Raw genomic sequence first — 23,875 nt, 5'->3', positions numbered from 1 at the left:
AATGTACAAACAGTTGGCATAGTGCCAAGTACAGAAATGTCTAATGTCAACATACCATTTTGTACAATAGTGCTTGCTAGCATAGAAAGGCATTAGCTATTTTTGCACAAAACCTTCAAGCCCGTCACATTTGAATGACCATTGAATTGAATGACCGCCGCTTTTTGATTTTCACACAGGGCAGCCTTTCCTGAGAATGGCTGACTACACTCTACCTTGGCATGACTTTGCACTTGCTACAGTACATACTAATGAAGTTACCTTCAACTTAACTCAGTGGAGGTATTCAGTTACAGTACTTCATGCAGTGAGTGTGTGTGTGTGTCTGTGAGAGAAAGAGAGAGAGAGTGAGAGAGAAAGAGAGAGAGAGTGAGAGAGAGAGAGAGAGAGAGATCAGGGCTGGCCTCAGACAGCTCTGTATTAACCACCATATGGAAATAATAAGAGGACCTGGAAAACACACACGCACATAAATTTCTACCGACAGAGCAAGAAAGAGAGAGAGAGAGTGAGAGTGAGAAAGACAGGAAGGAAGAGAGAGACGAAGAAGAGGCAGGTGGGTAAGAGACAGAGAGAGAGAGAGAGAGAGACAGTGAGAGAGAGAGAGAGAGAGAGAGAGAGAGAGAGAGAGAGAGAGAGAGAGAGACAGAGAGATGGACAGAGCGAACGAGAGCAGAAAGAGTTTGAGAGACGTGAGGCAAAAGTTCAGAGCAGCATAAAGCCAAGAAAATGAAATACGGCCGAGAAACACACAGAACAGACCAGGAGAGTGGAAACCTGACTGAGACAGAACCACAGACATGCAGACACACAGACAGGAAAACATCTCTGGGGATTAATACAGACAAACGCTGACATAATAAAAGAGAAATGTGTCACCCTGGAGACAGTGGCAGAAATGTGTGTGTGTATTCAGATCTTGGTGGAGGCCAAGTAACCCCAGTTTGATGGAAATCATGAACCTTCTGACAACCCACCCCCCATTATTAGCAGTAAATAAAGACAGTGAATGCAGAAGAACATAGACCCCTACCAACAAACAGAGAACTGCATACTGGTATTTGAACACAGCTTTAGTTTAGAGTGGACAACCTCCACAGCTGCCTAACAGAGACTCCTGAGACCCTCCACGTGCACGTTTACGACCCTGATAATGTGAGGAAGGCTGCATTCTCCCTTTCCCTGCTTTCCCCTCTGTCCCTTTGTCCCATCACCCCTCTCTCTTTCCAGTGTCTCAATCAGCATCGTAAATTACAACAGCGTATAGAATTGGAGCTTTTTGTGTTTCACCATTTTCCATCACTATGCACAGAATGTCCAGATGTCTGTGGATACACCTTGCCTAATGCCAGGTATGGGCTGGAGGGATGTAAAACCCCCCAGCATTGAGCTGTGGAGCAGTGGAACTGTGCTTGCTGAAATGATGGAGCTTCATCCAATACTTTTGGGATGAGTTGGGGATAAGGTGAGATGGTGATCATCCAACATCCTGACCTCACTAATGCTCTTTGCAATTTAACCCATGCAGCAATGCTTCAAAATCTAGTAGAAAGTCTTCCCTGGACAGTAGAGACAGTTACTTCAACAAAAGCAGGATACACTCTTTTTTTAATACACTTGATTTAGGAAGAATCAATGAATGAGCTGGTGTCCCAATACTTTTTTCCATATAGTGTACAAGAGGGGGATATTAAATTACTCACGATTTGATTTCTTTTGACTTATGATCTACTAATGAGCTGTGATACAGGAGGAGCATTGCATATCACATGACCCTGCTCGAGTAAGATGTCACCTGGTGCTGGATGTTTGTGGATCTTTGTGAACTGCATTCAAATTCATAATTGAATGCCTATTCCACGATTACTGTTATGTTTTTGTCACAGTTTTTCAATGCACTGTAACAACACTCTCTAAATTAAGCCTGGTGCTGCACTTTAATATTGCATACACTGAGAAGGCACCTAGTATTAATTGACTTATTATTAAATGGTTCCTATTCCTACATTTGAACAAAAACGGACAACACAACTGGACATATTCTCGACTTTCTTAGATCATGTTCCTCAATATTTGTTTAATTGTTATTAACAACTAAACATTAGGAATAGCCGCTTTCCTGCATCAACTTAAAACTTGCTTCTTAAAAGCCTTAAACTCTAAGGACCTGGTGGTGGGCCCAGATTTTCAGTCCTCAATAATAATGTGGTAAAAACAGCCCTATGGGCCAGATTAATAAAACTCTGCAGTAATGGCCCCATGCCATGCAAAACATGTAGGGCACAATAATGAAGTTCTATTCATTCAAGTCACCGTGGTGCATAGCTCTCACTTTAACAGACATTTTTAATATGATAACAAGTGAAAAATAACTTCTGTCAATAAATGGGGAGGGAAAAGTACTGTAACCTATGGGATCATTTTTGGAACCACATACAATTGATTTGAATTGAATATGTATTATGATATTTCTTTCTTTTGTGCATTGACTGATTACTTACATAATACATACATAACTGTATGCATTGCATTACAAAAAATAAAATACATAAATAAAAAGAACAGAAAACAATATGTGAAAAAAAGCATCAAAGCATACAGGTAGTCTGTTGTTTACCTGACTTCACTCGATATTCAATCTATATAATTACGCTCTGAAACCTTTCCCAGTAAGGTCAAGCTCCTCTTAGATGTGATGCTGTTGTGATGTCTAGAGCTCCCATCCCATCCCATAGCTCTATATATATCAGTGAATCAGTTGAGAGGCTGTGTGTGATTGGACTTGTATGAATGACTAAACATGTTTCAAGCATTATTTAAAAACACAGAAAATTAGTTGCTGTGCGGTTCGGCATGTGAAACAAGGGGGAAATGCAGCAGCTCCACTCATCACGCAAATGCTAAAACAGCCCTCTGACCCCTAATTTATGAATGAGCAAACGTGTGACTGTGACAATATTTGCTCTTAACGTCACAATAAACCTGGAGGAGTGCCCTCTGAATCTGGCCTGGTCTGTCCACTGCTGTGTGTCTAGTTAAGAACAACACATCTTTGTGTTAACACACAACCAGGTGTGCTGTTAATAAACACATGGTTTCTGAGAGTATATATGCAGTATCTGTGTTTGCTGTGTCTGTTTGCAGCATGTCAGTCCACTGTGTGTGTGTGTGTGTGTGTGGTGAGTAAACCTCTTTAAGCTGATGTATTACTGAAATTAAACACAGAGATATCCCCTTACATTCCAGTAATGCTCAGAAAGAAAGCGAGAGAGAGAGAGAGAGAGAGAGAGATGCCTTTCCTTACGCCCACTACCTCAATCCTAGGGTGATCCTTTCTAATGGAACCACTGTCAAAAGAGGGCACATTCAGGTCACACACACACACACACACACACACACAGACGCTCACACAAACAGCTTAATCAGGTCTCATTACCAGGAGAGGCCACAAGTTGCGAGCTCAGTGGGTGATCAGGGTATAGGGTTTACACACACACACAAAGGTGGATTAGATGTCCATAGAGGGTAAATGTGGTGAGAGCTTTGGTTCCTCTGCACTTGTTGTGAACTCTCACCACAGAACAGCTGTGTTTTTCACACACACACATACACACCTTACCACATTCCCTCTTCCCTCACTTTACTTTGGAGTCTTCACTCACTTATTTTGACTTTCTCTCTTTCTCTCTCTCTCTCTCTCTCTCTCTCTCTCTCTCTCTCTCTCTCTCTCTTTCATTCTGTCTCTTTTTCTCTGTCTCTCTCCCTCATGTTTTTCCACTCAGCTCTCCAGCTGCCTAAATCTAAAAGCAGCTGCCCAGGTTCAACATATTTTATTCATATTCCAAAAAGCATACTTTTTACATACGCACACACACACAGACACACACAAAAGTTTGTCTGCCCTTGGTCAAATGACACGTGTTATTAATTTTCTAAATGTAAACTTGTAAACAAATCCTCTACTGAGAACACATTTGTGCATGTCAATGCACAGACCCTGTTTGTTTGATGTAATATATATTAAAAATCATAGCTTAGCTTGAATAAAGCTTATTTCGTATGTTGCACATTGGTATCTTACAATAAGGCATACAGAACAGCAGAGTTACTTAAGAACAGCGTGTGTGTGTGTGGTTGCAAACTATACATTAAGGGGACTTGGGAATAGGAAGTCCACCAATAACCTGGGGACGGAAGTCAACCTGGGGACGTCCCCACAAAGATGACCACAGCAGAATGTCTATTTTAAGTAAGTTTATTAGAAGTCCCTGTTGTCAACATAGTTTCAACAAAAATGGGGTGTGTATATAACCTGCATCCACTCCCACCCACAGTGAGTACTAGGAGCACTAATTACCCTTAATGACTCAACTCTGTGCACATATATGTCCCTGTCCGGTGTCCCAAAGTTTTGTGTGTGTTTCAAAAATTGCAACCAGCTGTGTTTGTGTGTTTGTGTGTGTGTACTGTATAGCAGCTACTGCTATATGTGATTATGCAAAACCCAAACTCTCAGTGTTTATAAATGAACTATGCCTGTGTTTGTGAAGGAGCACTATTTGTAATAAATCTAACTCAACTGTGTGTGTGTGTGTGTGTGTATGTGTGTGTGTGTGTATACGTGGTTGTGTACATGTGTGTATGTGTGTTTGAATGTCATTCGCAGAGACTGTGTGATGGTCACAAATATTTCTTGTTCGCATACACTGTGTGAGGGCCCCCCTGCTGCAAGGTGTGTGCGTGTCATGTCCACATATAGAGAAGATGTAAAAGAAAAGAAATAAGAGAGGAGAAGAGGTGAAAGGAGAAGGCAGTAAAGCAGTGAACAGTAACACACACTCTACAATACAGTTAAAACCCCCAAAACTCTCTTAAATCTCTCTCGCTCACACACACACACACACACACCAAGTTGGCCACCAATGTCAACAGATGTTATTAACTAGTTGAATGTAGGTCATGAAGTTTGAGTGACCAAAATTCAATTCCAGGACAATGTTGATGCAAATTTGAGAAAGAACAGACGACAGCTGATGTTGACATGCCAACATCACACTGATTTAATACATCAGCAATACATTGTATATTTTAATTACATACATATAAACTATCATAGGCATGCAGAAATCTCCATAATTTGATATCTTTCTTTTATTGTGAAATTGTACTGATGAAAAGACCAATAGTAAAGCTACAACATTTTACAGTTGCAATGGAAGTCAATGTAAATTTTTAGGTTTTTATTAAACATCATTTTGAAGCATTTTTATTGGTCCATTCATCATGAAATTTGGACACAAACGGGAAGACATGATTGTTGTAGTAAAAATGTAAATGTATCTTATCAGTGAAGAAATTGAATTGAAATTGAAAAAAAGAGAGTGAGAGCAGCGGAAAGAGAGACAGAGAGCCAGAGGTAAACACTGAGGGGCCACAGCTATTGAGAAGAACTATGGGCATGTAAATGAAACACAAGAACAACAGAAGCACACACTAAAAAAGTGCTGCACGGAATTCAAAGGGGGGGAGTGAGTAAAATACATTAGCGTACATTAACTCACAGTCGTATGCACACACATACACAAACTAAAACCCACACAAAATATCCTGAAGCTGTTTGCAGTACCATAGAACCAAACAACTATAAAATAAACAGCAAATAAATGTGTTACTAGGACACATGCCATGAGGAGATTCCTCGGTGTGGAGAAAGGATATGAAGTGGCTCTAGAGACCAAACTGGGCGGAAACACAGGTGACGGACAGCTGTCCGGACCCAGCTGGGACTTTTGTCATTTCCTGTTTGGTTGTCCACGCCTCAGCCCAGAGAGTGATCAGAAAGTTTAAACAGCGACCAAATCGCTGACCAGACCAAACCATAAATCCAAACCATAAAACGACATCCGAGTAGCGATGTAAGACCAGAAAAGCAGGGGATAAAATCTGGTGATAAACACTGACATCTAAAAGCAATCTCCATCAATCTCCAATTCTTCACGACTCTTTAAAAAGGAAACAGCACGTATTCAAGCAATAAACTAAACCCACTGGAGGTCAATGCTTCACTGCGGTGTAGACAAATTCGGCTCAGTGAAATGAAGAGTGGTGTGTGTATCCATACTGTTTACATAACTTATTCATCTCACCATTAAAGCTTTCTGAGTTTGATCAGAGGAGAACAACTCATCACTGCCATGGGTCCCACATTTACAAAAACATAGAATTACTAATACTAGTCCCAGTTTGTCAATGTGGATCATTATTTTACTGACAATCCCTGATGATGTTTTACAAGTGCATGTGAGTGTTCATTGGGGGTGTTTGCAGACTAATACCATCTATTCTTGAATAAAGGAGTGTTTACTGTAGTGCACAGGAGAGTTTTCCTGGGTAAAGGAATGTTTATTGCCAATGTTACAAACCAATTCTAAAGTGATGGAGCGTTTTTTGCCCACAAACATTTGGACATATTCCATGGTGTAGAATTGTTTATTAAGGGTGGACTAACAAACTAACAGACCCTATGGTACAGTGGGTTTATTGTGAGTGTTAATGGACAAATACATCCTATACTACTGTATAAATGTGTTTATAAAGGTGGTATGCATGGACTATATCTCCTACTGTAGTGTATAGGAGTTTTTTGAAGGTATTGAAGGTATTAAAGGTTTTTTACTGTTAAACTTTCATGTTTTTATTGAGGTTGTGTATGAACTACTTTTTCCTTCTGTGTTTATTGAGGTGTTTATGGACTACTATATTATATTGTACTGTGTGAGTGTTTATTTAGGGAAGTGTTTGTGCACTGTCTCTCCTACCATATTGTTAAGTAGTTTTTATTAAGGGTGTTTTCAGACCCTATTCTACTGTATAGGAGTATTTATTCAGTGTTTACGGACAAATATATCTTATTTTACTGTATAAGAGTGTTTATTGAGGGTGTTTACCGACTATATTATCTACTGTAGTTTATAAGAGTGCTTACATCCTATTCTACTGTATGAGTGTTTATTAAGGGTGTTTATTGACTACTGTACTGTATAATATTGCCTTTGTGTGTGTTTTATCATATCTTTACTTACTGAAGGTGTTTAACAATTAATATCTGCTATCATAGTGTATAGAATTGCTTATTGAGGGTTTGTTGTGAGTAGTATTTAGGGTTTACTGAGTAATGTTTCTCATAAGCTAGGTAGTGCTGGATCTGGGGTGACAGCTATAGTGCTTGATGCTATTGTCAAAATAACAACATGATCATGCAAATACACAAACGCAAAAGCAAGAAGGCTTTAATGCAGGTCTGAAAGTGTTAAATCATAGGATAAGTCTGGTTGACTTTAATGAGCAATATCTGAATCATTTGGTTGAAATATGTCTCATTTCTGGGAGGAGGTTTGGAAACCTTTGATGAATCCGTTAAGAACTTTAAGAAGCAGGATTTGAAGAACTTCTTAACTGCGGACTGATTTGTAGAAGAGCTGTTTAAATCAGTGGTTAAAATAGAGAGTAAATTTCCCCCTCATGCTAGCAGGGTCAGTGGGAGCAGCTCTCGGCTTTGACGGTGCAGTGCAAATGTTTATTCAGAGACTGTGAAAGGGAGGGGGCGAGAGAAAGAGAGATAGAGCGAGTGAAAGAGGGAGAGCAATTGCAGGCTTAGTGCCATGCCGTTTCACTAAGTCTGTTTCTAAAGTCTGCGGATTCGCTCTCTGTTTCTCATTCTTCTCAGCTGCCTTTTGCTTTGTTATCAAGTTTTTTTTCTTTCTCTCTCTCTTGCTTTCTCTCTCTCACCCACATTCCTCACTTCTCCTTTTCTTTCTATCCTTTCCTTCCTAGCTTACTGTTTTTTTACTTCTCCATGGAGCTCCTTTTCTCTACCCCCACCCAATCACTGTGTCTGAAAATATCAGTGTGTGTGTGTGTGTGTGCACATGTGTAACTCATAGTGCGCTTTCCTCATTCTCTGCAGTGTGTAAAAACAGTGCCCCCTTTCATTGCACTATAACTTAACTGCGTCAGCCCCCAACCCTGATTTCTCTTTTTCCTTACTTTCAGTTCCTCCACTGCCACACACACACACACACACACACACACACACTTGTTTTTATACTATGTCAGGACATTTGGTCATACATATAACATATGTCCAAATGTTTGTGGACACCCCAAACAACAAATTAAAGCATTTGGCTAATTTCAGTCACGTTCATTGCTGACACAGATGTGCAAATGCACAGAGAACTAGAGAAGTACTCTAGTACCAATAAAATAGAAATCTTAGGAGCAGATAAACATGAACCTATTTGCACCATTGTAGAGAGACATAGTCGTAGGCTAGAGCGGTATAAAGCCCCCCAGCATTGAGCTGTGAACTGTGTTCTCTGGAACGATGGTTGGTGCTGTATCCAATACTTTTAGGGGGTGTTGGGGAGTAGGGGATGAGATGAGGTTGTAATCATCCAACATCCTGACCTCACTAACGCTCTACTGGAAGTATTCCCATTCTTACCCCCAACCTCCCAAGCACTGGTTTGCACTCACCCACCTCTTTAATTCAACCACTTAACATAAGACTGTATATTAACAGGACATTTCTATCTCAAAAATAAAGGGTTCCCTTAGCGATGCCACTGAAGAACTACTGCACTGAGGAACTACCTGTAGAAAGAAGCATGTTTGTAAAAGAGATCTATGAGGTCTATGACCTTTACCAATTTAAAGGTTCAATCTCTTTTATAAACAAATGTTGTTTGTGGAACCGAAAATGGTTCTTCTGTGACTTTGGTCACAAGTCTTTTTAGGACCTTTATTTTTAAGAGTGTAACCTAAATAGATTTGACCTTCACTTAAAAAAAATGCACTGTCAGGTTATTCTGCTGGTCCTGAACTTTTGCTCTGAAGAAACAAAGACATGCACACACGTACACACACGTACACATACACACACGTATACACACACACACACGTATACACACACACACACACACACACACACACACACACACAGTGGAAGTGAATCTGGGCCTCACATTGGGTAACTCAATGATTCAGCTGTCACAGGATCATTATGTGTCAAGGCAACTAAACACACAGGACTGTTGCCAACACACAGCAACGGCTCCTGCTACTAACTCTGTCAAGTGGATTGGAAAACAACTTTCTGTGTGTGTGTGTGTGTGTGTGTGTGTGTGTGTGCCATGAAGCTGCATCAGTTAACACTCTCTTGATAGCAGTCGTGCTGATAGTGGCAAGGCACACACATGCATACATACTGTAATTACATGTGCACACAAGAAAACACCCACAACATATAATCACTTACTAACACACATGATAACATACTGACACATAACCGCCCCACCTATATACAGTATGTATATCATGCACAAATCTTGCATACTATTTGGACAAAGTATTGGGACACCTGCTCATTCATTGTATCTTCTGAAATCAAGTATTAATCAGGTATTAAAAGGAGTGTATCCTGCTTTTGTTGGAGTAACTGTCTCTACTGTCCAGAGAAGGCTTCGACTAGATTTTGGAGCATTGCTGTAAAGATTTAATCACTCCAGAGAACACAGTTCCACTGCTTCACAGCTTAATGCTTGGGGGCTTTATGCCTCTCTGGCCCACACCAGACATTGGGCATGGTGCCATGGTTTATGTTTATCTGCTTCAAAGAGTCCTATTTTATTGGCAATACTTTTCTACAGGGATTAGACAAGCTGTGTGTGTGCATTTGCACATCTGTGTCAGCAATGGGTGCAACTTAAAGTAGCTGAATGTAACAAATATACACAAACAAAAAACACGCACACGCACACACACTGCAGTGTCTAACCTCCTACTGACCCTAAAGCTTGGAGTGGACAGTGAAAAGTCAGAGTTCTTGTATCTCCAGTAGAGAGCTTCTCAGCCGCGCACTGGGAAAGCAATTACAGCCATATTAAAGAGATGGAGAGCAAGAGGGTGTGATGTGAAGAAGGCTGACAGCACACACACACACACACACACACACACATACACACATACACACACACACGAATGAGGAACCTGGCTCCACATTTCAACCTCTGAAAAAGACCTACAGGCTTGAAGGGCAAAAGCAAAAGGGAAAAGAAAAGAAAATAGCCGCAAAGACCCCCGAGAAAAATATCCCATCCTGGCTTCCACACTTCTTCCCCTCTGTTTCAGTGCCATCCACGTACTCTGTGTGTGTTTGTGTGAGCGTATGCTTCTGCCAACATCTATGAAGCATGAAGGCTGCTTAGTTCCAACAGCAGGACGCCAGTTTAAGACGCCTATCACGAACGTGTGAAGATCTTCCAGCTCTGAGCGAAACAGCGTTACCGCCCGCACTGCCGGAGTCAGAGACTTGAACGGAGCAGGGGTGTAAATAAATCTGTGATGGCTTGATTCATGCTTTTTAAGAAAATGATTCAAAGCAAACTTTCTTTAAAAAAGGTTTTAATGTTAAAACATACTTTATTAAATCTTACCTAAAACTGAACCTAGAACCTTTAGATCAAAGCATCAAAATACACTGATGCATTTGAACGACCCAGGTAGCCAGGGAGCAGTAAAGAAGTCCAAGTGGAAATGGAGCATGCGGCTTTGGAAGGAAAACCGACAAAAGAGGCACCTCCTGCTCCGCTGAGATGACTTTGAAGGAAAGGAGCTGGCAGACGGACGGCAATTTCCCCCCGAAAGTTCTCAGCAAAACAAACCGAGCAGAGCTTCTCCACATATTCAGCTAAACTGTACCTGCACTTTACTTGCTGAAGGGCATTTATTGGAAAGTTGCACCTTGCAGAGAGTGATCCCTTCAGCCATCCTCTAAATTTTCATTAGGGGTCCGTCTCTGACCACACAGCTGCTCTTGGCTGGATATTTTGACCGTTGGACCACTCTCAACCTAGCAGTGACACAGATGTGTGTAACTGAAACTGGCCAATGATGGATAGAGTGATAGATAACAAACTGTGCATGGTGACATATGAGCTACAGTCTGTGACCGCACACCTAGATAGTAAACCTTTAAGGTACTAAGGGAGATGGACCTCAGGAAACTGGTGAATGAAAGAGCGTAGTAGATATGGGCTTTCTAATAAAGTGTACAGTGAGCGCAGACAGCTTGGACTATGACCACATGCCTGGAATGCATTTGTGTTATTGTTCAGAGATTCGAAATTCGAAATCCTTCCAGGTGGTGTTTTTCAGAATAGGAGGTGCTAACCTCCAAACTGTACAAGCATGGGGACTTTGGGGAGATTTAGGGAAAGAGTTGAATGTTATTATAGCAAACTAAGCTATTTCACACTTTTCCAGGAACAAAAAAATGTAGCCAAACGGATTCAGGCATGCGAGAAATCTGAATATCTTTTAATCTGATTATCTAACGTTCTGCAGGTCACAACATCACTAAGCTTTGTTCTAATTCGACTCTCGGTTGCTCAGTCTGGGGACACTCGGTCAGTAATAACATTCTGCACTTTACCACCACGCTGAGACCGGACGGATGTAGGGTCTAATGTCAGCTCGGCACACTCTGATCTAGGATCAGCTCTTGAAGTATATGTAAAACAGACTTGCTATCACAGAAGAAGAAAAAACTGCTCTCAAATCAGCACTCCTGAGATATTTGATATGACCGTGCTGCTTTGTACTAACTGAGCTCCTTTGCCCTGCTAAGTAGCTGAGCTATGCTTTGGAGCTGAAATGCTGCAGTCCAGCGTGACCGGCATCAAACAACCCAACGGCCACTAAGAAACCAGGCCAGCCTGATCACAGAGACGCAGATACCTCACATTCTGAACATTACAGAGAGTTGACTTCATTCACAAACATCATCAAGTAATAAAAACCAGGTTCTTATCACAACATTAACTTCAACTGTCTATAAGCATGTGTACACGTCTGTCTCCAGTATCCATCATACCGTCTCAAACTATGACCACAGTATTACCGGGGCAAGCGCTGACTCAGAGCTGCTCAATCTTGCTGTTGGAAATGAGCCTGTTATCTAGGCTTGGATTAGTTATCTAGAAAGTTAGCTATACACAACAGCACAGACTGTGTTCCAGCTAACTGAAGCCCAATCACACACGGTTAGAGGATAACACCTCATATCCGAGAGCACCAAGTCGAGTGAATGGCCAGGGTTCATCCAGGTTTGCTTGCTCTCCCTTTCAATCAAACTCAGCACGTCGCTAAACTCTTGTGGGCTTTTTTTATCCACCTGTATCCACCTATATGTTTCTGTTTAACCTCTAGTTTTTTGTCACATACACACACACACACACACACTGCTGTACAGAATCTTGAATCAGACTCAAAATCCAAACTCAAAGACGTAATCTGCAGCAGTTAGACGGCTATAAAAAAAAACACTACTACCAGCAACTACCGCTGCTGCCATGTAAAAATCTTGGATCTTCACAAACTAATGAACTTTGCTTGTGCAGTCTCTTTCTGATGGTAGATGCAGTACTTTTAACATCAACTGTGACAAGAGCTACATGTAGGACTGTGAGGACATTTTAGGATGGGTGGAGACTTCTGGATGTGGCAGCTGTTTTAACGTTCCACTTATAAATTATTTTGCAGATAGTGGGATGGCTGATTTCTGAGATCTTTTTACACTCCTTCCCAGACTACATCTACAACCTTCTTTTAGAAGGCCTCAGAGAGCTGTTTGGAGCTGGCCATGGTGAAATGGTAAAAAACACAACTCAACAAGAGCAAACCAATGTAATTTCTCAGGTTTAAGTAGGAAAGCCCCTCTCAAAATCCTCTCTGACCATGTTCATTATAGCGCACTTGATTATTAAATGAAGTTAAGGAATTTATATAGTAAGGAATGTTGGGGTGTCCAAACTTTTTCCTTAGATGAAAATTTACATTAATTACATTTTACATATGAGGTATTTTTCAGTACTTTCAGTGTTTAGTTATATTACCTCTATCTCTTGATACTGTTCAAATAAAGGTTTTCATTGGTGTCCTAATTTTCCACAAGACTGTATATAATATGAAATCATCAGCAGCTCTTTATACTCTGTGCAGCCTTTAGCTGCTGTTCTTACCTGTACAGTGCACCTGCGGATCTCTCTGTCCTGCCCAGAGCACCTGTAGTTCTGCAGGGGTGGCAGGTTGGGCAGCGGAGGTGCCCAACCTGGCCCAGTCTCTCTTTCCTGTAGCTCGTTCCATGCACTGGGGTTGTGTGTGTGCTGGCTGTAAGCGGGCAGGTCTTGTGGAGCGTGCGGCCGATGGAGAGGGGAGGAAAATGGGGGTGGGGCACGGCGGGTAATGGATCTCTCCCTTTCTTTTGCGTTCTCAGATGTACCAGAGTCAGTGAGAAGGTCTCCCTCGTCTTCTCTTCTCTCTCTCACCTCCTTCTGTACTTTCTCTCCAGTGGCTTCCTCTGCGCTCTTTGTTTCTACTTCTCTCTCAGTTTCGGCCTCACTCTGAGCGTAATGACCTTTGACCTCCAGGGGATCAGCAGTAATGTTACTGTGGCGACGAGTGTGTCGTGTGCGCCGGTTTTGTCGGTGGAGGGGGAGAGAGAATGGGACCCTGCCATAGCCAAACTGCCCTGGACGGATAGAGGAACTGGACCTTGGGGAGGGAGGGACAGAGACAGAGGCTGTATATGCACCAGTGTACAGAATACAGGTCACCTGCAACAAAGAAACGACTTTTCAACCAATCATACTCACCTTCTCACAGACGACGGATCCCTATTGGGGGAGATGGATCTCCGGCTGCCGCCCCCTCCAACTCTTCCCGCCCCCTGACTGGGCGGCCGTCTAGACCCTCTCCCCGACTGACTGTAGGAAGGAGATGACGAAGAAGAGGAGGCAGGAAAAGAAGGTGAACGGTAAATTGAAACCGGCTGCTGACTGGACGGCATGAATTCCGGCCTGTAGAATGGAGGAGCAGGATTAGGCTGCTCTGGACCCGGCCCTTCAGCTGTGTTTCGGTAGAGAGGTAATCCAGGACTCTGGTTGGCTGGAAGTGAGGGCGAATAAAAAGACGGCCTATCGGGTCCCCCGCTACCATAAGGGGGGGGCTCATTGTCAGGATAGAGTGAAGGGTAGTATGGCCTCACCGCAGAGATCACAGGGGCGTGGCTTGAGGCACCAGACGGCAAGTAGGCAGGCCCACTCCAAGTCTGGCGCCGAGGTTGAGGTGGTGGCATGCATCGTCTCCGCCTCTCTGACACACCCACACCGCAGCTCTGCGAACACTCTGTCCAGTCGGCCCATGGACCCCAGACACCTTCAAGACCCTGTTCCTCCGCTTGTCGAGAGCGTCGACCGGATAGCTGAGACAGAAAATGACCAAATTAGGTTTTTACAGTCCCATACATGGATTATTCTTATATTAGAAATTCATGTTAGAAAAACTTTCATACAAAATAAACGTTATCGGTGTCCTGCTGTGACAATCATGTCACAATATTATGACCAGTCATAGACACCATGTGACAGGGTTTGCTGCAGGTCTAAATAAGCGAGCACACCAGTCAGTTGTAGCTGAGTGCAAAACGATGGGCTAAGGATGTGATTTTTCTGATGTCCAAAAGGGCATGATAATAGGGTACCAGGAGAAGGGTGGTAGCATCTTGGAAACCGCTAACCTTGAGGTGTTTTTAATAGAAAGAATCGTGAGTGTACAGCAACACAACACCTGATCCCAGACAGCTAGAAACTTGCTTTTATGGATCAGATCAAAAGCAAACACAAGCAAAGTCAAGTTCCGAGCCAGACAGGGAAATACGCCCCACCTAAGAGTGGGCAAGTTTGAACAAACAGCATTCCCTGTACACCTCTGTTACGTGATAGCTCACTTATGTAATTATTACCAATAACTTCTAACATCTGCACAAGTATTGTTACTATGGTGATGAGGTCAGACCGGATGTAGACTGCACAGATGTCGGCTTTCAAAAATGCTTTAAAACAAATGAGCATGTTTCCTTTTTTTGTAAAAATGTATAAAATATTAAAGACCACCCAGATTTATTTTGAGGACAGCAGTATCATATATAAAAACAAATTATATGGACAAAAATATTGGGACACCAGCCCATTTATTGTTTCTTCCAAAATTAAGGGTATTCAGAGTTTTTTGTTGGAGTGACTGTCTCTACCACCTAGGGAAGATGTTCTACTAGAGCATTGCTGTGAAGATCAGTGCAATCAGTGACAAGAGCTTTAGTAAGGTCAGTTCCACTGCTCCACAGCCCAGTGCTGGGGGTGCTTTATACTCCAGAGAATCATATTCAATTGACAATGCTTCTCTACAGGGACTTGACAACCTGCATGTGTGAGCATTTGTACATCTGTGTTAGCAATGGGTGCAACTTAAAGGAGCTCAATAAATTAATTAGAAGGGGTGTCCACACACATTCAAGCATACAGTGTATTACCATTTAGTACCAATTAACAATATTAGTATTTTGCCTTAGATAAAGATGAGCATACTGTAATAAATCCTTCACAATTATTTTAAAAAGTAATAGAGCAGGAATAGGTCCTCAGTTGTCTGATGGTTGGTGTACAGAAACACTGTTTAATTTCATAACACGATAGAGGGACAGACGTTTCTGGGCCGTGTGTGGGGCTGGCAGGGCCAGGAAAGAAAGAATCCGCCGAACAAAAGTTTCCATTCAGGGGAAAAACACTCCAAAACAGAGAGGGCAAAGGTCACCTCTGATCCGTCCAAATAACGACCAGGGTCACACAACATCGAGCCAGTGTTTGTGTGTATGTGTGTCACATGGAGACACAGAAAAAGAGAGAGAGAGAGAGAGAGAGAGAGAGAGAGAGAGAGAGAGAGAGAGAGTAAAATAGAAAGAGAGAGAGACTCTGGGGTGGTACACGAGCATCTGATATGTGTGCGTGTGTATGTGTGTGTTAGTGACAGCAACAGTAAAACACAGCTATTATTAATGTGAGGAAATGGCTGAGTCATAGTGGATGACATGGAAGACGACAAACACACACACACACCCCTGACTAACATGCATAATTTCACCCGGTCTCTACTAACAAACACGCATTCACACGCTCTCCAGAATTCCTGAATTCTCAGAAACACACCAATTCATCAGCATATACATTTTCTCTGTCTTGCACACACACACGCACACACACTCATCTCTTTAAGGAGTGCCAAATACACCCCAGGAGTAGACTCTCTCTAGAAGAGTGTATGTGCATTTAAGGTGTGTCTCTGGCAGTGAATGAAACAGAGCAGGACAACACTGTGCCGACACACACACACACACGCCAAATGATCGTTCGTAATTAATCGTATGCATTAAAATGAAAGATTACTCTATTTGACACAGGAGTGGATCGTCCTCTACAAGAAACCACAAACATGTCTTTAATAAATAGTTTGGAAGCCTTTCTGTGCCTTATCTTCAACACTCAAGACAGTGTGTGTGTCTGCAGTGTGTCCTGCAACACTACAGCTAAACTTTACACTGAAACTTAACCTCCTAAACTTCCCGGAAGAGTGGTTGGCTCCTGGCTTTTTCCCCTCAGTGGTATAACGTAGGAATCTCTCAGCCAGTTTGCACTGCTTTGCATATAGTCACAGATTTAATAACCCTTAGTGTTCTAATAAACGTCATAGAGCGTAAAAAGGGTTAAATGTCAAAATCCTTTCAACTTTATAGAACTGACCATCTGGCATTTCATTCAATGCCTAAGTTGTGCACTATATGGCCAAAAGTCTATAGACAGCTGCTCATTCAGTGATTCTTCCAAAATCAAGGGCACCAAATAGGATTCCCCCCTTTGCGGCAGTAACACCCTATATTTTTCTGGGAATGCTTTACCCTAGATGTTGGAACATTGCCGTGAGGATCTGATTGAATTTAGCCAACGGAGCATTAGCGAGGTCAGGTACTAGTGCTCTACACTCCTCTAGCCAACGCTTGACATTGGGCATGGTGACCTTTAGACTTCCAACGTTCCTATTCTATCTGCAAGGCTTCTCTATGGAGATTATGCAAACTGTGTGCACACAACTAAACATCTGCTCCAGCAACAGGTACACCTTCATGCAGCGAACTCACTAATTAGAAGAGGTCGTAAGATGTTCGGACAAACAACAACACTACTTTAACGATCACTCCCAATGATTAGGACAATTTCATAGGAATCTTCTCATGATCATGATGGGACGACACAGGGCTGCACTAGTGCTGGGCAGTGTGATGGTGCGCGGTACATACCGTTTCATATTCGTCCAGCGTTCTGTGTTTCTGACATATCGTAATACAGCGGTTTACCCCTCTAGCCTACACCTGGCATTAGGCATGGTGCCAATAGCTTCATGGTTATCTGCTGTGGAGAGTGCTATTCTACTTCTCAGCTCTTGACCTGTTCTTCCTTGAGATCTAATCAAGCATGTAGGGTAAGATCTTGCTGGTTTGGTATTTTTGACCCTTTGTGGTGGAATGAGCATCCCTGATATAGTACTGGTGAGCATATGAGTGTAGATAAGGTTCCTCTAGCACTGAGTAAATGTCTCCATAGACACTATTTTAACGGGAGCATCGTCCTATACATAGAATATAGGATATATAGAATGTCTTTTGCATTGTCCTTTTTGTACTGTGTTGTTTTCACTCTCTCTGGATGCAGCCTCGGAAAAGAATGAGAGCATTTCACTCTCAGAGGACTCGAGAGACCAGCTGTAACTGCCCGACTTAAGAAATGGGTGGACCTGCTCTTAAAAATCAAGAATGCAGTGTTCTCACTGCAACAGCATTTCACAGCAGTAAATAATTTCAAACAATTAAAGTATTTTTTTTTAATCGCAGATAATTACTAGGACCACAGTAATGATTAGTGGAGTAACGGTGCACAATAGTCACGGTTTCGATGTACATCGCGGTTCAGACCTCACTGTTCGGTATGAACGGGAAACAAACCCACATACATTAGGCTAACCCAGGTTTCCTTACGTTGATTTTGAACAGACAGTTATGCAAGTTTGTTCCACCTGGTGTCATTTATTTCCCCTGAGGTTGTTGCTTCAGCCTGTAGTTTAATAAGCAGTAACATGTAAACATTGTCCTTGTACAATCTACCATGATTTCATAAAAAAGGCCAGAATGGCAGAAATTGGCTGTTGTGATTTTAGGTGTTTTTCAGGGGAATTTACCTGTTTTACAACCGTTTTGGTTTCAGTTTTCTTTAATGTGAGATGTGACGTCGGTTTCTTGTGATGTTCCCAGAAGTGCTGCACCCTCATACCTTTTTTTTTAATGATGAGTTAATACTAAGATGGTTTGATGTAGTTGTAGTTAATGTATATATTCGAATAACTGAGCCCATCCATTCTTATTCTATCATCCGCATCTTTAGGATCACTTCTATAATCAATATCATCATCATCACTTACCGTCTTTTCAGTCTTGTCCTGCCCGGTCACACACACAGTGGACAGCATGATGCTCCATAACAGGCACAATCTGCAAACACTGTGGAGATAAAATGAGACAAATATGGGTGAATTTACATAAAAGCAAACTCACACAAGGTATGACCATGTTGTCCATGGTTTCCTCTTAAATACATTCAGTGTCCTGAAGAGAGTGATGTGGCCTCCGTCCTAACCTAATTGCTCAGCTGGGCGTTTGGATACAAGGACAGAAGCTCGACTGTCCAGTTTAATCAGCGTCTTCACACAGTCCGCTCAGTCCCGGTAAGTGTGTTAAAGGAGCAGTTTGGAAAAAGATCCAATTTCCACAATTTTCCACTTACTTTAAAAGTAGTCAATCACTCAAGACATGTTTGATGTCTAAAGTTTCCTTCTTTGCTTTTACGTTGGAGCTACATGGCTAATGTATCCACCAAATAGCATCACGCAAACTGCTAACCTAAATCCTCAGATGAGATCAAAGCAAGTTAAGCTGTTAAATATTCTCAAATAGTGGCTCACACAGCCAAACGCAGTCATACAGTGTCTGAAACCACATGAGCAAGGCTTTTTAAGGCCATTTGACACTTTGATGAGGTTTGAGGCATGCATGTGATGCTTTAGGCATGAAGTTGCACAATGCTAATTGGAGGAATTAAAGATTCCAGTACTTATAAGCTCCATTAGCTGCACTGCTCTGTGTAATGGGAGAAACTGTGAATTTGTTTGTATTGCTTTAAACAGAAACGTACATTCTTGTAAGTGCCTGTCCTGGGAAACTATTTTCCTCGGCCGTTCAGGAAGTCACAAAGAGGATCTAGAAAGCTTAATTTATCTCCGTAATGGAGATGTCATAGGCTGCCTTGGTAATAAATGTCCACTCAAATATAAATAGCCAGTGAGTTTATCTGCTTGGACTATGCCTGTGTTGCTTAAATTGGACTGGGCAATTGCAATCCTGGAGATCTACTATCTCGCAGGTTTCACCTCCAACACAAACACAGCACACTATCATGATTGAGGTAATCCAGACGTTCTGAAGACCGTAATCGTCTAATTCACACTCTCAAAAGCAATGAGCAATGCCATAGAAGAACCACGTTTGGTTTTATGAAGAAGCATGTTTGTAATAGACTGGTTAAATTGGTAAAGAACCTTAACATCAAATGATGGTTCTTTAAACTTTTAAAAGGTTCTTCACACTCACACATCTCTTCTACAAATATGGTTCTTCATGGAAGCACATTTATGTTTGAGAGATTTTGAGAGTTATAACCATGTCCAGTTACTTTTGTCCAGTGTTTTTCAGCTCCAGTGCTGTACCCAACCTGATCTGCACAGGTTTGTACGTTCATCGTATGCTGTAAAATGTTTAGTGTAGAAATTTCTATTGATCAAGTCTGTCTGGAGCTGAATTAGAGCTGTTTGAAATGGAGACACCAATCTTTGTGGACTATTGGACTGGTGTCTGTTGGGACACAATAGACTAATTACTAGGGATGCATGATGGTGTCTGAATCATATCGGTATTAGTAAATAACTTCAAAAACATCAAAAAAAGATCAGCATTGAACAGGTGTGTAGAATTGACCAATATTTCAAACTGATTCAGGATCTTTAGGCAGTGTTAAGCTACTGCACTAAACCATCAACAGATTTAGCTCTAATTTCTTTTTCACCTTTTTTTTAAACCCATATTCATCCTAAATGTATTTATTTCCAGTTATACCCAGTACATTATGGTCCCAAGCTGTGAGGGTGGTGGCTAGCATCTGCTTCCTCCAGGAAACCAAATCTTTTAAGTTCTGTTACATCAGTTTACAAACGGTCATATTTGCTAGTATTGCACTGAGTCATGAGGGGAGGGGGAGGGCCATTCTACTACCTTGGGCTAATAACTTTTATTATTGTTGAATGCTGGTGTACCTGCAAATAAAGAGACAAATACACTAGATCTCTACATGATAACTGCTCTCCGGTGGAAAGTAAAACAGATCCAGAAGAATGCTGGCAACATGCCAGTTCAACAAATTAAACAGCCCCTTTAAAGATCATCAGAGACATCAAATAACTGTTTGATATTTTGTGCCGTCATATGTAATTTAATTGCTGATCGCCCACTGAAGGTTAAGGATGTTAAGTTAACAAGTTAAGGGTTATGGCAGTTCTGTGCAAGCCTTGGACAAGCAAGGGCACTGCAGATCCATGCACTATATATCTAAAGTAATTAGAGATAAAGTTTTAAACATGAAGTAAAAGGCTATGTAGAAAAAGGGTACAAACAGGACCCAACCTTAAATAATATTGTATATCCCAGAAAGCACATTAGCATCAAATACACTGGAGTGAAACTGCACCAGTCATCAATATCAAGAGGTTCAGGTACAACTGGCCTGTTTAGAAAGAAGCCATTACTGACGAAAAGCAGGAGGTTTTAAATGTGGGATAAGATTTTGTGGTCAAATGAGGCCGAAATTGAGATGGTGCACTGCCCGTTTCTCAACATCCACTATCTCGACAGTGAAGTATGGTGGTGGCAGCATCATGCTGTGGGGATGCTTTTTCTCAGTGGGAATTTGGCATCCTGCTAAAATTGAAGAGTGTATGGATGATGCTTAACAAGTGCTGAAAGATACCCTGCTTCAGTCTGCTCAATTGAAGCTTGAGACAAGTGCTTCAAAAGCTTCATCTGGACAATGATCTCAAATACAAGACAAAAGCCAGGAGGGGTTGTACAGCAAGACTGTGCTTCACCAAGACCATCCACATGATCTTATTCCACCGTAGCTGCGCATTTTATCATCAAGAAGTGAATGAGAGCCACACAGGTGCAGATCTGGCTGAGCTGTAGCCGAGGAACAGCAGATCACTAAGAAGGATTTAGGTTTAGCTCAAACATGGCTGTTGCTGCTGAACTGGGTAAACTCCTACATGTGAAATGCTACGCCCACACGCTAAACCTGGCCTCTCAGCCAGCCCTTAAATTGTCCACTGTGTCAAGCTGTTTTCCACTGCAAAAACTTCGCCACGTTGCCACATTGCTTCCATTTCTTTTACTAATAATTTACCAATTATGGATCTTTACAGATACTTTCAGGGCTGGTCCAAGCCTTTATGGAACCCTATGCAGATTTTCATTTGGGGACCCCCATACTACCTCCTCAGAACCAGATGCTTTATTATTCCATAAGGAAAAAGATATTGTGCAAAACCCTAAAGTGCTCGGGACTTCATCGACCACTTGAGTGGCAGCATCTAACAGCAAACTAACAGATTAATTAACCTAGTATTGGTGTGCCAACTATGAAAATAAATTAATATAAGATAAGATAATATAAGCCTTTATTTTTATATATAATTTTTTTATCATAATATCTCGGTGCTCTTGGGGGCCCCCAGGTGGCGTTGGGGCCCTAAGCGGCCGCGTAATCCGAGTATGCATTGGGCCGGCTCTGGATACTTTGCTCATGATCCAATGGTGAGGTGCCTAGAGATCCCCACCCCTAACTCCCACTAACACACACACTCCAACAGAAACACCACCGTACACACCACATTACAAACAGTCAGAGACATCAATAAAGAAAATGCTCACCTTCATGAAAACACACACACACACACACACCGAGGCACATACCAATAAATGTACCAACCTACCATGCATACCAACACACACACCAGCCTAAAACAGTACAGACACTATCATACACACACTAACACACCTGCATAGACAACAATAAACACATCTCCATTCTGCACACCAACATTAATGGCCAAAAGACACCAGCACACAACTACAGACCCCCACACTGCTGTGGTCCACCTGCTCCGCACAGGTTGGTGTATTCCAGCTGTAACACACCTGATTCTGGTGGGGACTCAGGTGGAGAAACACACAACCCTGAGCAGAGCAGGTGGACCACAGCTCTGGAGCATGAGGTAGACAGGAGGTAAACATGCAGACTGCTCTGCTTCCATCTCCTCCATCTCCAAACCGCCCTGCACAATTCTGCTGCTGATTTGTCCATCAAACCATGAGCTAATCATTTCAGACGTTGAGGTTTTTCGTGTTATTCTAAGTCGTGCATCTGTGGCTTCGTTTCGACCCCCCAAAACTTCGCAGTGCAGTTTGCGTGCAGCCGCAATGTAACGTTGCACAAAAACCATAATTGCTGCGCGCCACCGCGGAAACCCCAACGAAAACAGCCCTGGACAGGGGCACAAAAAGCTCCCGGGGAGTGTAAGGGGAGGAGAAGGGCAAGGGGCACAAACACCCCCTTCACCAGCCCACAACCCACCACCCCTCCATCCTCCATGCCCACGTTTTCCATGCATTTCCATGCGGTCGCTAGTGGAGGCTTTGGAAAACCTTTGGTGCAAGAGCGCAAGGGAGAGACACTTGCAGAATAACGAAAGTGAGATTTTACGCACAAACGCGACGTTTTTAAGTCCCGCGCCACTCGGTGCGCAGTCAAGCAGTGTATGTAGGTGTGAAACTAAGCACGTGGGTCAAGCTGGTGCACTGCAAAGTGGACTGAAATGAAGCAACAACGTCAGCAGCAACAACAACACGGTCTGAGCTGGAAGCTGGAGAGAAGCGCCCACCAGCGCAAAGGGTTAAACCCACAGGGCTTACCTGCACACAGACCCGGGCCACATTCTCTCTCTCTCTCTCGCTTCCTCTGTATCCTTTCTCCTTCTGGCTTTCTCTTTCTCCCTCTCTCTTCTCCTCCTTCCCTCTCTCTCTGCTGGCGCTGTATTGAACCCCGATCGGACTTCGTGCTGCTTCTCGATCCGGATTCGAGCACGAAGTGAAACTGTGTCCAACTTTTTCCCCCCTCTGTCCTGCTCTCCCTCTCCCTCTCTCTCTCCACTCTGTCACCCTGCCTCTCCTTCTGGTTGAGTCACACACATTCGCGCACACACACACGTTCACGCACACACGCCCCCCACCCCCTCCTCAGGGGTAGGAGAGGGGTGGGCCATTTTTTTCTTCCCTTTCTGTCGTTCAACCAACTTTTCCTTTTTGTCCTTGTGGAAAAGTGGTGTGACGTTGGACAGCTGGGGGGCCTGAAGGGGTTAGAGAGTGTGTGGGTTACACAACTGCGCGCGCACACACACATACACACACTTACTCTCTCTCTCTCTCTTACGTGTATTTCTGTCTTTGTGGGGTGTTTTCATGTTCTGGGTGCATGAGTATAACCTTACAGTTTCAACTCTTATATTTTTATTAATAAAATCTACTGTTTTACTTAAAAAGAAATTCCTTAAAAGGTTCCCTGAGAGGAGAAGCTAGGTGTCCTCAAAACATCTGAAAGAAAATCATCCTGGACAAATTTGACACACACATTTTTCATATACACTATATAGACAAAGGTAGGTGGATCCTCTTAGTTATTCAGACCAGCACCCAGCCAGGCAATCTTCATGG

At 42.5% G+C, this 23,875-nt stretch overlaps 1 protein-coding gene across 1 annotated transcript in view; it reads right to left on the bottom strand.

Annotated features, from left to right (window-relative positions):
- Positions 1-23,340, bottom strand: part of adamtsl4 (ADAMTS-like 4) — a 47,314-nt gene extending 23,974 nt beyond the window's left edge. Inside the window, exons 1-4 of the mRNA XM_072679879.1 lie at positions 23,078-23,340; positions 18,424-18,502; positions 13,716-14,323; positions 13,083-13,614 (exon numbers count right to left, since the gene is read on the bottom strand). Of these exons, the coding sequence (XP_072535980.1) occupies positions 13,083-13,614; positions 13,716-14,323; positions 18,424-18,502; positions 23,078-23,100 (1,242 nt within the window). The 5' untranslated portion in view covers positions 23,101-23,340. The remainder of the gene's footprint in view (positions 1-13,082; positions 13,615-13,715; positions 14,324-18,423; positions 18,503-23,077) is intronic.
- Positions 23,341-23,875: the final 535 nt, after the last annotated feature.

This window comes from Salminus brasiliensis, chromosome 5, assembly GCF_030463535.1.
Source record: "Salminus brasiliensis chromosome 5, fSalBra1.hap2, whole genome shotgun sequence".
NCBI classification, from domain to species: Eukaryota; Metazoa; Chordata; class Actinopteri; order Characiformes; family Bryconidae; genus Salminus; species Salminus brasiliensis.
This window is presented reverse-complemented; position numbering and strand designations above follow the sequence as displayed.